The 13,170-nt window shown below is 50.8% G+C and overlaps 1 protein-coding gene across 1 annotated transcript in view; it reads left to right on the top strand.

Annotated features, from left to right (window-relative positions):
• Positions 1-254: 254 nt before the first annotated feature.
• Positions 255-13,170, top strand: part of plekhg2 (pleckstrin homology domain containing, family G (with RhoGef domain) member 2) — a gene marked incomplete at its 5' end in the record, with an annotated part of 42,144 nt that continues 29,228 nt past the window's right edge. Inside the window, 9 exons of the mRNA XM_080007275.1 lie at positions 255-389; positions 567-809; positions 2,043-2,146; positions 5,714-5,780; positions 7,552-7,598; positions 9,239-9,389; positions 9,516-9,647; positions 9,914-10,096; positions 12,557-12,649. Of these exons, the coding sequence (XP_079863401.1) occupies positions 255-389; positions 567-809; positions 2,043-2,146; positions 5,714-5,780; positions 7,552-7,598; positions 9,239-9,389; positions 9,516-9,647; positions 9,914-10,096; positions 12,557-12,649 (1,155 nt within the window). The remainder of the gene's footprint in view (positions 390-566; positions 810-2,042; positions 2,147-5,713; positions 5,781-7,551; positions 7,599-9,238; positions 9,390-9,515; positions 9,648-9,913; positions 10,097-12,556; positions 12,650-13,170) is intronic.

Below are 13,170 nucleotides of genomic sequence, written 5' to 3'. Positions count from 1 at the left end.
GCCTCGTGACGACGCAGAGGCTGCTGTACAGTTTTGGACTGAGTTGCCTGGACACAGCGAGGGTGCTGCTGAGGCGGGCGGAGCGACTTTCTTATGACAACACCTGTTCCTGCTGCTAACCGAGGAGATGGACTTAACAGGGCTGACTCCCTTCTATCAGTCTCTTCTGTCCCTTCCTCTCCCTTCTCTCTTCTGTCAGTGCTGCAGTCCTGGCAGGTTTTTAGGATCCACCGTGACATCACATTATCCCTGGGATGTGGCTGTTTGAGCCTTTGTTGGGGAACCCTCTGCTGGAGTCCGGGTTCCTTTCCTCCTCCAGCCTGCGCTCCAGCTTGCACAGGGCTTGGTGCGTCGAGCTTTGTCATCTGCTGAAGACATCTGTGGAGCAGGTCATGGAGACAGCGGGCATCAGATCCTTCTGACTGCTGCATAGGTTAGTGGATAAAGTCTGTGTTTCCCTGCCAGTGCCCTATAGAGCTTTTATGGAGAACCGTTCTCTGTCTGACCAATGGGACGATGAGTGTGAATATGTGTGTCCTCTGGTAACGGCCTCTCCTGCTGTGCAGTGGGAGGAGGAGCAGGACAGCCTCCTGTCTTTTGCTACTCCCAAGCTGGGGGAGTTTGAGGCAGTGGGCAAGAAAGCCGCCCACTGCACCTGCGTCAAAGTGACACACCTACACTCTCTGGCAAGGGTGCAGGTGTCGAGGTGGAACCAGTTCTTTGGCCCAGGAGCATCCCCTAATGGGCGCTGGCGATCTCTGTACAAGTCCCCTGTTGACAAACGGGCGGGCAACCTCCAGTGGAGGATCGTACATGGGGCGGTAGCTACAAACAGGTATCTGGCACGGCTGGATCCCAGCACAGGGGTGGGATGCATCTTGTGCTCTGAGAGGGAGACGCTGCAGCACCTTTTTGTTCTGTGTCCAGGGCTGCAGGGGCTGTTTGGGTGACTGGAGCAGTGGGTTCAGGGTCTGGGGGAGAGCTTCTCTTTTAAACTTTTTATGTCCGGTCCTGTTTACACTGTGTCAAACAAATCTGTCCATGTCGTGGTGAACACTGTTTCAGGTGTTTGGAAAAGCAGGAAGGCTGTGAGGGGTCAGGGGTCAGTGGATCCGGCCCAGATGACGATTGTTCTACTCTCAGCCGCCTCAGGGTGGAGATTGACTTTTACAAACTGACTGGAACATTAGACACTTTCTGGAGTGTTTGTGGTGCTGGGAGGAGCTGTGCTCTGCCCAGGATGATTCCCTCATCATGAACCTGTGACTTTCCTGTGGTTTGTCTCTATTTTTGTTGTTTTTCTTTTCCTTTGTAATCAAGTTTCTTATGTTGTGATGTGACTTACTGCAAATAAAGAAACCTTAAAAGTCAACGTCTCTGTCTCTCTCCATACTTCTGGTTCATTCTCTCTCTCTTTAGGAATAGAAAGGGAGGGGGGATACAGTAACATCTTGTTGATTGACACTAGAAAGAAAAGAAGAAACAGTCTTTATTCATCACGCAACACACCACACTATAACACATGCTTGCACACACACACACACACACACACACACATGCACATGCTTTTGATGGTGGCCGGTGAAATGGATTCTCTGCTTTTGACCCATCCTGGGTTGTCCTTCCTCCGGGGGCACAGCCAGGAGCAGTGGGCAGCATACGTGGACGCGCCCGGGGACCAGGTGATAAATGTCCATTGCTGGTCAGACAATGATGGGTGCATGTTTTTGGTGGGGGTCCTTACTGACGTGAGGTGGAGGAAACCCCATGTGAGCACGGGGAGAACATGCAAACTCCACACAGAAAGGCTCCTATTTGGGAGATAACCCGCCGGAGCACGGTGCCAACAGCGCCCCAGGCGGGAATCCAACCCAGGACCTTCTTGCTGTGAGGCAGCAGTGCATTGCACTACATGACATCTCTGGAAACATCTTGTCTGTCTGTCTGTCTGTCTGTCTGTCTGTCTTTCTGTCTGTCTGTCTGTCTGAGAGAGCTTCCTGTTTCCTGTGTTGTGAAGTTGTCATTCGATGCCCCGCCCTCAGGACTACCTGGGATGCATCGTGGATCTTGGGGATCATCTTCCTCTCCAACCAGACGAGGTCAGTGTCCTGTTCTGCAACATCGAGGACATCTTCGAGTTCAACAGGTGAGGGTTCCATTCCCTGGAGCAAGGCACAAACACTGCAGGGTTGGGGGTTCCATTCCCTGGAGCAAGGCACAAACACTGCAGGGTGGGTGGTTGAACTGGTTGTAGGACTGGTAGTAGAACTCGTAGTAGAACTGGTGGTAGGACTTGTAGAACTACTGGTAGTAGTACTGGTTGTAGAACTGGTAGTACTATTGGTCGTAGTATTGGTAGAAGTACTGGTAATAGTACTGGTAGTACCTGTGGCCCCCAGGAGGAGCCCTGATGAACAACCAGGACAGTTCCATATACAGACAGGTTAGGGCACCAGGCCGAATGCCTTGCTCATGGGTCAGCTTCTCTAAAGATGAAAAGTATTTGTTTTCTTACACAAACGGGTCATTCCAAGCAAACTTCCTGCGTCCGGTTCTCATGGGAAATATTCGGGTGGGGGGGTGGGGGCAGGATGTAGAGAAGAGAAAGTGAAGGAAGAGGAGGAGGAGAGAATGACAGGTCTTCAGTGTCTGATTCCAGTTTCTTTCTTTCTCTCTCGCTCTCTATCTCTTTTTTCTTGACCTCCTTTCTCTCTCCTCCTGCTCTGGACCAGCTTCTTTCCAACCTGAAGTTTACATCAAGTGAACAACAGAATAAATGTGGTTTTCCACTTCTATCTTTTCTGTTGTACTTGGCATCGATATATGGTCACTGTTTAGTCTGTCTCTCTTTTTCTCTCCATCTGTCTCTCTCTCGCTCTCTCTCTCTTTCTCTCTATCTCTCTCTCCCTGCCTCCCTCTCTCTCTCTCACTACATATCTGAGATACCACACAGTCGGGTCGTATTTCTCAGGGTAGAGATGGAAACCAGACGTTCAACTGTCTGGCTGTTTAATTCTAGCTATGAATTCTGTAGAGCAGGGTCAAGATGCAGCATCAAGATGAAGGGTCAGGATGTAGGGTCAAGGTGTAGGTATCAGGATATAGGGTTAGGATGTGGGCTTATGATGTAGGCTTAGGATGTAGGGTTCAGGATGAAGAGTCAGGGTGAAGGGTCATGATCTATGGTGTCGGGTCAAGGTGCAGGGTCGGGATTTAGGGTTAGGGCAGGATGCAGGGTCAGGATGTAGGGTGGGGTGGAAGGTCAGGATGTAGAGTCAGGGTGGAGGGTCACGATCTGTGGTCAGCATGAACGGTCAGGGTGTACAGCAGGGGTCTTAAACCAAACTTACCTGGGGGCCACTTGAGGTAGAGTCTGGGTGAGGCTGGGCCGCATCAAGTATTCCACAAAGAAAGGGTTTCAAGTATTCCAAACAAAGTACAACTTCTTTTCCCTTTCCTATTGCAACACTATGCTGTCTTTATTAGGTCACTGATTACTCTTGTTGAGTCCGCCCACTTCCTAAATCCTCTGTACCTTGCACTGGGTGACAGGATATATTTTCCTTCCACTTAGTGTCACTCCGGAATCACGTTTCAACCAAGTGACCAACCAACACGTTGGCTAACTTGTCAACAAACACCACCGGAAGCTGTCACGAGCCTGAGCTACGGTAGCCCATAAGTGATAAAAAATTAAAAAAAACGCCCAGGGCAACGACTCGGCAAAAAGGTGCGTGTGAGAAAAACGCGGGGGCCGCACTAACACTAAACTTTGATGTCAAGTAGGGGGCCACAGAATATCGGTGTTGGAGCGAGTTTGAGACCCCTGGTGTACAGTCAGGGTGCAGGGTCATGGTGTAGGGTCAGGATGTAGGGTTAGGGTGTAGGGGCAGGGTCCAAGGCAAGGATTTAGGGTCAGGGTGCAGGGTCAGGATGTAGGGTTAGGGTGTAGGGTCAGGGTCCAGGGCAAGGATTTAGGGTCAGGTGGCAGGGTCAAGATGCAGTGTTGGAATGTAGGGTTAGGGTGTAGAGTCAGGGTGAAGGGTCACAATCTATGGTCAGCATGAAGGGTCAGGGTGCAGGGTCAGGATGTAGGGTCAGGGTGCAGGGTCAGGATGTAGGGTCAGGGTGCAGGGTCAGGATGTAGGCTCAGGGTGCAGGGTCAGGATGTAGGGTCTGGGTGTAGTGTTAGGGTTTAAAGTCACACAATGAGAGAAAGAGTTTGACAATGAAAGAATGAGAAAGGGAGAGAGCAGGAGGTAGAGAACAGAAAGCGGAGGAAAAGGAGTTTCTCTCTGTTTTTTCTCCTCCCTCCCTCCTCCACAACTGGCTCCATAAAAAATACCCAGAATTCCCTCTTCCTGTTCCACAAACTGTCTAACGATGTCCGCTCGCCCTAACGAGCGCTGACGCCTCTGGTTACTGTGTGTGTGTGTGTGTGTGTGTGTGATTACAGGCCTGATTGGAACTTAGTATCTGAGCAATGAGATGTCTGTGGTTTAACCTCAAATTGTGTGTATTTCAATTCAATTCAGAGTTTTATTAACACAGGAAACATGTTCATGGGAGCCAAAGGAAATCACAAAAAACAAGAAATGTCAAATTAAAACAGAAAAATGAGAGATAAAAAAACCAGATATATATATATATATATATATATATATATATATATATATGTGTGTGTGTATGTGTGTGTGTGTGTGTGTTGGGTGGGTGGGTGTGGCAGTTCCACCTTCCACACCCACCCGAGTGGAGTTTTCAGGTCCCTCCCACACAGAGACACAGGCAGAGATGTTACAAACACCAGTTTATTGTAGAGAGTGGACAGATGGAACAAGCCAGGAGCAGATGGACACGTCATGACAGAGACTCTCCCTGTGTGTGTGTGTGTGTGTGTGTGTGTGTGTGTGTATGTGTATGTGTATGTGTGTGTATGTGTGTGTGTGTGTGTGTATGTGTATGTGTGTGTGTGTGTATGTGTGTGTGTGTGTGTGTGTGTGTGTATGTGTGTGTATGTGTGTGTGTGTGTGTGTGTGTGTGTGTATGTGTGTATGTGTGTGTATGTGTGTGTATGTGTGTGTGTGTGTGTGTGTATGTGTGCGTATGTGTGCGTATGTGTGTGTATGTGTGTGTATGTGTGTATGTGTGTGTGTGTGTGTGTGTGTGTGTGTGTGTATGTGTGTGTGTGTGTATGTGTGTGTGTGTGTGTGTATGTGCGTATGTGTGCGTATGTGTGTGTATGTGTGTATGTGTGTGTATGTGTGTGTGTGTGTGTGTGTGTGTGTATGTGTGTGTGTGTGTGTGTGTGTGGATGGGTGATTTACCTGTTTCTCCTTAATTGCTCTGATGAGCAACAGACGTACAGCCACCCTGATCCCACAGCCAACTACCGAGACCCGAGACAGGTGTGGCTGCTTCAACCACACCACCCCTGCACCACTGTGTGGATATAGAGTGCAGATCATTTTTACAGTCATTGGTTTATAATAAATACAGTATGTAGATATATACTGTAAATACAAATCAGGATATCGACTAAAATGAAGGCTGCAGGTTGGGGGTTGTGTTCCCTGTCACTCTTACCTGTCTGTCTCTCACCCGTCTGTGTCTAACCTGTCTGTCTCTCACTTGTGACCCGACTGTCTCTAACCAAGCTGTCTGTCTCTCCCCCGTTTGTCTCTCACCTGTCTGTCTCTCACGTGTCTCTCATCAGTGACCTCCTTGAAGACCTGGAGCGAAATTGTCACGCTGCCGCCATCGCAGAGTGTTTTGTTGAGCGGGTGAGTAGCTGTGTGTGTGTGTGTGTGTGTGTGCGTATCAGGGTGTTAGTTGACAGAGAGCACTGCTAAGCCCAAGCACACACACACACACACACGTAGCCTTTTAATGAGGTGTTATTGTACACCGTGTGTGTATGTGTCATCATTCCTCGCTGTTGTCGTGGCGACAGGCTGACCCTCCAGCCAATCAGAAGGCAGCATGCGTCCAGTTGTGATGATGTCACATCTGAGTAGCAGGAAGCGACAATGACATCACCACTCTCAAACTGGAACCAGATCCACAACTTTCACCTTTAAAACCCAGGGAACTGTGCTTATTTTTCGGCTACAGCCCGAACCAGCTGTAGCCGAACAAAAGGTCCAACTTGTTATAAGTGCAGGGTGTGGCGCGGGGTGCACGCTGACTGCACTGACTGCGCTGACTGCGCTGACTGCACTCTAGACTCCATTGGTGTGAACTGGTTGCTTCGTGCGGGATCTGTGCCGTGTTGACATGAGAGGGAGCCAATGCTGCGTTTCACGGAAACTCGGAAATTGTAATTCAGCTCGATAGCAGGTGATGCTGCGTTTCACAGGTACTCGGAAAACTGTAATCTGTGACTAGTCCGACTAACCTGCACCCTGTGCATTGCTGCCTGCAGCTATGTTTATTATTCGGGTTCCATCCCACAGGGGTGGAATCCTCTCGTTATTGTTCAGATATTTATAATTATTGTTATTATTATTATTATTATTCTCCTCGGCACTTCTGGGGCTAAATGTCTCTGGAACAGGATGACCACTGGAGCTACAGAGTGGTGGAGGCTGGGACGTCACAGACTGGGACGTCACAGACATCTCCGTGCAGGTTGTGGCTGCGAATGCACCATGCGAGCTGTGTGGTGTGGACTCCATCGCTCCCTGGTGGTTGAAAACTGTGTGTGTGTATATGTTGAAGTTCAAGATTACAGAGGTTATTTGTCACATACATATACATACGGTCATACATGCAGTGAAATGTCACGACACCTGGTGACTACACACAATGAGCTGTAAAAATATTAAAAATACTAAAATGTGTGTAATCGACACAAGGTGCTGGTGCAGACGCCTGCAGGGGGCGGCGCCACAATTGTGATTCTTGTTCTATAATTACAAATACATTTAATTGCCTGTGTTGTATGAAATATACATTTAAATCCTCCTAAAGGATACTTACCGTAACGTGTGTGTGTGTGTGTGTGTGTGTGTGTGTGTGTGTGTGTGTGTGTGTGTGTGTGTGTGTGCGTTTTGTCTTACCTGCTTGACGTGGGCGGGGCGCACGATGTGATTGGACGTTCAGAACGACAACCTGAACATTTATAATGAATTGGATGATGATGTCACAAAGCGTCCTACTCCACAAACTCGTCTCGCTGCACCACTCAACTGCAACTTCTATTTATATTTTTGTTTCAATTGTTTTGTTGTTGACCTCTGCTCAGCGTGCTGGACAAACAACACAGTGTTTGTTCCGTTGCATCTGGGACGGACCCAACGCAGCCTCCACCCCCTGGTGGTGCTGTGACGCAGCACGTTCTGAGTCTTGTTTGAACTCGTTCGGCTCCGTCTGAGCATCAAACTGAAAGCAGCAGTTCAAAGCTGCAGAGCTTGTCCCGTTCCACACACCTTGAGCCCTAAAATGTCAGAGAGAATAATACAAATATGAACAAAAACAATAGGGGTGATAAAATAATAATAATAATAAATAATAATAAATAATAATAAATTAAGTCTCTCTCTCCTGGTTTAGAGTGAAGCCTTCGATATCTACACACTCTACTGTATGAACTACCCCAAGTAAGTACACACACACACACACACACCTGCACACTGATAGGGCAGCTTGCAGGGTGCCGTCATGTGACCTGTCCTCTGATTGGTGGATCTGAGAAGAGGCAGAAGATTCAAATTGAAACATATTTAAATGAAAGATTCCTGCGGTACAACCTGCACCTCCTCCTCCTCCTACTCCTCTACGTCCTCCTCCTCCTACTCCTCCACCTTCTTCACCTCCTCCTCCATCCTTCTCTTTCACCTCCTCCTCCTCCTCCTCCTCCTCCACGTCCTCCTCCTCCTACTCCTCCACCTTCTTCACCTCCTCCTCCTCCTCCTCCTCTTTCACCTCCTCCTCCTCCATCCTTCTCTTTCACCTCCTCCTCCTCCTCCACGTCCTCCTCCTCCTACTCCTCCACCTTCTTCACCTCCTCCTCCATCCTTCTCTTTCACCTCCTCCTCCTCCTCCTCCTCCTCCACGTCCTCCTCCTCCTACTCCTCCACCTTCTTCACCTCCTCCTCCTCCTCCTCCTCTTTCACCTCCTCCTCCTCCATCCTTCTCTTTCACCTCCTCCTCCTCCTCCACGTCCTCCTCCTCCTACTCCTCCACCTTCTTCACCTCCTCCTCCATCCTTCTCTTTCACCTCCTCCTCCTCCTTCTTCACCTCCTCCTCCTCCTCCTCCTCCTCCTCCTTCACCTCCTCCCTGCTGAGATCAGTGACTAAACTAAGTTTTCCCTTCTCCCAGATCTCCTTCTCGTCCTACAGCCGTCTCTCTCTCCCTGTCTCTCTCCCTGTTTCTCTCTCCCTGTCTCTCTCCCTGTCTCTCTCCCTGTCTCTCTCTCCCTGTCTCTCTCCCTGTCTCTCTTTCCCTGTCTCTCTCCCTGTCTCTCTCTCCCTGCCTCTCTCTCCCTGTCTCTCGCTCCCTGTCTCTCTCTCTCAATGAATGATGGACAGCAGCTTTTCTCTTTTCTTCTATCCGTCTCTTCCCTCTCTCCCTCATCCTCACACCTCGTTCCCTCCCTCATCCTCACCCCTCCTCTCTCCCTCGTCCTCACCCCTCGTTCCCTTTCTCCTTCCTCCCTCGTCCTCACCCTTTCTCTCTCCCTCATCCTCACCCCTCGTTCCCTTTCTCCTTCCTCCCTCGTCCTCACCCTTTCTCTCTCCCTCATCCTCACCCCTTGTTCCCTCTCTCCTCTCTCCCTCGTCCTCACCCCTCCTCTCTCCCTCGTCCTCACCCCTCGTTCCTTTCTCCCTCCTCCCTCGTCCTCATCCCTCATTCCCTCCCTCGTCCTCACCCCTTCTTCTCACCCCTCCTCGCTCCCTCATCCTCACCCCTCGTTCCCTCCCTCGTCCTCACCCCTCCTCTCTCCCTCATCCTCACCCCTTGTTCCCTCTCTCCTCTCTCCTTCGTCCTCACCCCTCATCTCTCCCTCGTCCTCACCCCTCGTTCCCTTTCTCCCTCCTCCCTCGTCCTCACCCCTTGTTCCCTCTCTCCTCTCTCCTTCGTCCTCACCCCTCATCTCTCCCTCGTCCTCACCCCTCGTTCCCTTTCTCCCTCCTCCCTCGTCCTCACCCCTCCTCTCTCCCTCATCCTCACCCCTTGTTCCCTCTCTCCTCTCTCCCTCGTCCTCACCCCTCCTCCCTCTCTCGCTCCCCCCGCAGCTCGGTGGCGGTGCTCAGGGACTGCATGCAGAACCAGCGTTTGGTCGGGTTCTTCCAGGAGCGACGGACGACCCTGAACCACTCGCTGCCCCTGGAGACGTACCTGCTGAAACCAGTGCAGAGGATCCTCAAGTACCACCTGCTGCTGCAGGTACCTCAGAGTACACTGTGTACCTCAGAGTACACACACAGTACCTGAGCGTACACACACAGTACCCGACACATACCCAGTACCTGAGAGTACAGACTGGTTGTACTAATTTGGGGTCTTGTCCAGGAACTGTCCAAGCACCTGGACAAGGGGGATCCTGGCTACAGCGTCGTGGAAGATGCCATCATCACCATGACGGCGGTGGCGTGGTACATCAACGACATGAAGAGGAAGCAGGAGCACGCTGTGCGGCTGCAGGTAGTACACACACACACACACACACACACACACACACACAGTAACACACACACACACAAACACACACACACACACACACACACACAAAACAGAAATGGTGTGTTAGCTCCTCCTACTGGTGGGATGGAAGCTTTGCGTCTGTCAATAGACCTCCATGTGTGATCCAACCTGTTGCTCGTTAGAGATGTTCTGTAGCAGCTGAACACCTCATATTAATATTTGTTTGTAATAATGACGTATGTTCCTCTGGGTCCTGGTACCTGCAGGAGGTGGAGGCTTTGCTCCTGAACTGGGCGGGGCCGGAGCTGCGGGGCTTCGGGGAGCTGGTGCTGGAGGGATCGTTCCGGGTGCAGAGGGTGAAGAAAGAGAGGGCGTTCTTCCTCTTCGACAAGATGCTTCTCATCGCCAAGAAGAAGATGGAGCGCTTCGTCTACAACACGCACATCTTCGTGAGTTCATCCCTTCGTTCACTCTTTCGGCGCTGCTGCCTCAGACGCTGCCTCAAACGCTACCTCAGACGCTGCCTCCAAATGCTGCCTCAAACGCTGCCTCCAAACGCTGCCTCAAAACGCTGCCTCAAACGCTGCCTCCAAACACTGCCTCAAATGCTGCCTCAAACGCTGCCTCAAACGCTGCCTCAAACGCTGTCGCCAAACGCTGCCTCAAACGCTTCCTCACACCCTGCCTCAAACGCTGCCTCCAAACGCTGCCTCCAAACGCTGCCTCCAAACGCTGCCTCAAACGCTGCCTCAAACGCTGCCTCCAAACGCTGCCTCACACCCTGCCTCAAACGCTGCCTCCAAACGCTGCCTCAAACGCTGCCTCCAAACGCTGCCTCAAACGCTGCCTCCAAACGCTGCCTCAAACGCTGCCTCCAAACGCTGCCTCCAAACGCTGCCTCAAACGCTGCCTCCAAACGCTGCCTCAAATGCTGTCGCCAAACGCTGCCTCAAACGCTGCCTCAAACGCTGCCTCACACCCTGCCTCAAACGCTGCCTCAAACGCTGCCTCAAACGCTGCCTCACACCCTGCCTCAAACGCTGCCTCAAACGCTGCCTCACACCCTGCCTCAAATGCTGCCTCCAAACGCTGCCTCAAATGCTGTCGCCAAACGCTGCCTCAAACGCTGCCTCACACCCTGCCTCAAAAGCTGCCTCCAAACGCTGCCTCAAACGCTGCCTCAAACGCTGCCTCCAAACGCTGCCTCACACCCTGCCTCAAACGCTGCCTCCAAACGCTGCCTCAAACGCTGCCTCAAACGCTGCCTCCAAACGCTGCCTCACACCCTGCCTCAAACGCTGCCTCCAAACGCCGCCTCAAACGCCGCCTCCAAACGCTGCCTCACACCCTGCCTCAAACGCTGCCTCCAAACGCCGCCTCAAACGCCGCCTCCAAACGCTGCCTCACACCCTGCCTCAAACGCTGCCTCCAAACGCTGCCTCAAACGCTGCAAATTCACAAAAGGATTGTGCGGCTTTCGCGGCCGCTAAACCGGCGCAATTAAACCCGCGCAATTAAGACAAAAATAAATGCTCAAAGCGTTAACTGCACTGCCGCGCCCATCGCATCTGGACGCTCCGCTGCCGTTTGCCCGTATTTAAATGAGGTGTTATTCATACATTTTCTGCAAAGTTGGTCCCTTTCTATGTAAATGAGCCTGGTTGCAAAAAACCTCCAATTGACAAGTAGTAGCCACGCCCAGTTAGAGGGAAGCTCTTCCTGTGTGCAGACAAAAACAAACAAGGCAGCACCTTCAGTTCTCCACAGCGTCAGAGCAACCTGTCAACATCAGGCTTTGGGTGGAGGTTTATAGACCCAATGGGGGAAGCCAGGGACCCTCCCTTACAATTTCCATTATTTTCAAATCCCAATTGACTCTCAGAGGGTCTTGGTCTAAGGGGGTCTTGGTCTTTCTCGTCTTACAGTCGTCTCTCCCTGTCTCTCTCTCCCTGTCCCTCTCCCTGTCTCTCTTTCCCTGTCTCTCTCCCTGTCTCTCTCTCCCTGCCTCTCTCTCCCTGTCTCTCGCTCCCTGTCTCTCGCTCCCTGTCTCTCTTTCCCTGTCTCTCTCCCTGTCTCTCTCTCCCTGTCTCTCTCTCCCTGCCTCTCTCTCCCTGCCTCTCTCTCCCTGTCTCTCGCTCCCTGTCTCTCTCTCTCAAATGAATAATGAGCAGCAGCTTTTCTCTTTTCTTCCATCCGTCTCTTCCCTCTCTCTCCCTCGCCCCCTCGCTCCCTGCCCTCTCTCCCTCACCAACACTTGAAATGAAGTGGCTCCTGTCACAGTTATTTAGGGTTTTATGTTTATTTAACTCTGATCATTTGTACAATTTTCGATGAATTGATTTGACTCCTTTTCCTCATTGAACCAAACCAAAAAAGCCCTGTGCCCCCCACCCGTGCTGGATAACTAGGATATGTGTTTTGCATCGGACGCTGAGGCAGGGCAGGTAGGCAGGGCAGGTAGGCAGGGCAGGTAGGCGGGGCAGCTAGGCGGGGCAAGTAGGTGGGGCAGTTGGTGGTGTCAGCTTTTATTCATTCTTTGAATGAATTGACCCCTCAGTCTTTTAACGACACAGAGGAAAGAAAACATGGACCCTGACAACATCTCCTGGAAACAAGCTCAGTCTTGTTGAGGTTTCTTGATCAAGGCTGAATAGTTTCCCTGAAATAAATGCTGAAGGTCGGTGGAGACCAAGGGGCCTGAACGAACAGGATGTTTCCCAGAGCTTCATCTCCATGGTTTTCAAACCCACACCTTGTTGAAACAGACAATGGAGTCACAGCAGCAGAGACTGGAAGGCGGAGGTTTGTCAATACATCTGCTCATGGTGGAATATGATGCTCTGTCTCCCCTGCGAGTAAACCAGGAATACTATTCTCCATCTCCCCCCTCCTCCCTCCTTCGTCCTCAGTGCTGTAATCTCTTGTTAGTTGAGACGTCGAAGGATCCGTTGTGTTTTAAAGTTTCGGATCAGACGATCCCAAAACAGCAGCACATCGTCCAGGTGAGACACCTGACTTACCTTCCCCTATATAACCTGAATGAGCCTGACTTACCTTCCCCTATATAACCTGAATGAGCCTGACTTACCTTCCCCTATATAACCTGAATGAGCCTGACTTACCTTCCTCTATATAACCTGAATGAGCCTGACTTACCTTCCTCTATATAACCTGAATGAGCCTGACTTACCTTCCCCTATATAACCTGAATGAGCCTGACTTACCTTCCCCTATATAACCTGAATGAGCCTGACTTACCTTCCCCTATATAACCTGAATGAGCCTGACTTACCTTCCCCTATATAACCTGAATGAGCCTGACTTACCTTCCCCTATATAACCTGAATGAGCCTGACTTACCTTCCTCTATATAACCTGAATGAGCCTGACTTACCTTCCTCTATATAACCTGAATGAGCCTGACTTACCTTCCTCTATATAACCTGAATGAGCCTGACTTACCTTCCCCTATATAACCTGAATGAGCCTGACTTACCTTCCCCTATATAACCTGAATGAGCCT

Source organism: Zeus faber, assembly GCF_960531495.2.
Source record: "Zeus faber genome assembly, chromosome: 9".
NCBI lineage: Eukaryota > Metazoa > Chordata > Actinopteri > Zeiformes > Zeidae > Zeus > Zeus faber.
Note: the sequence above shows the minus strand (reverse complement) of the source record. Positions and strands in the feature narration are given on the sequence as shown.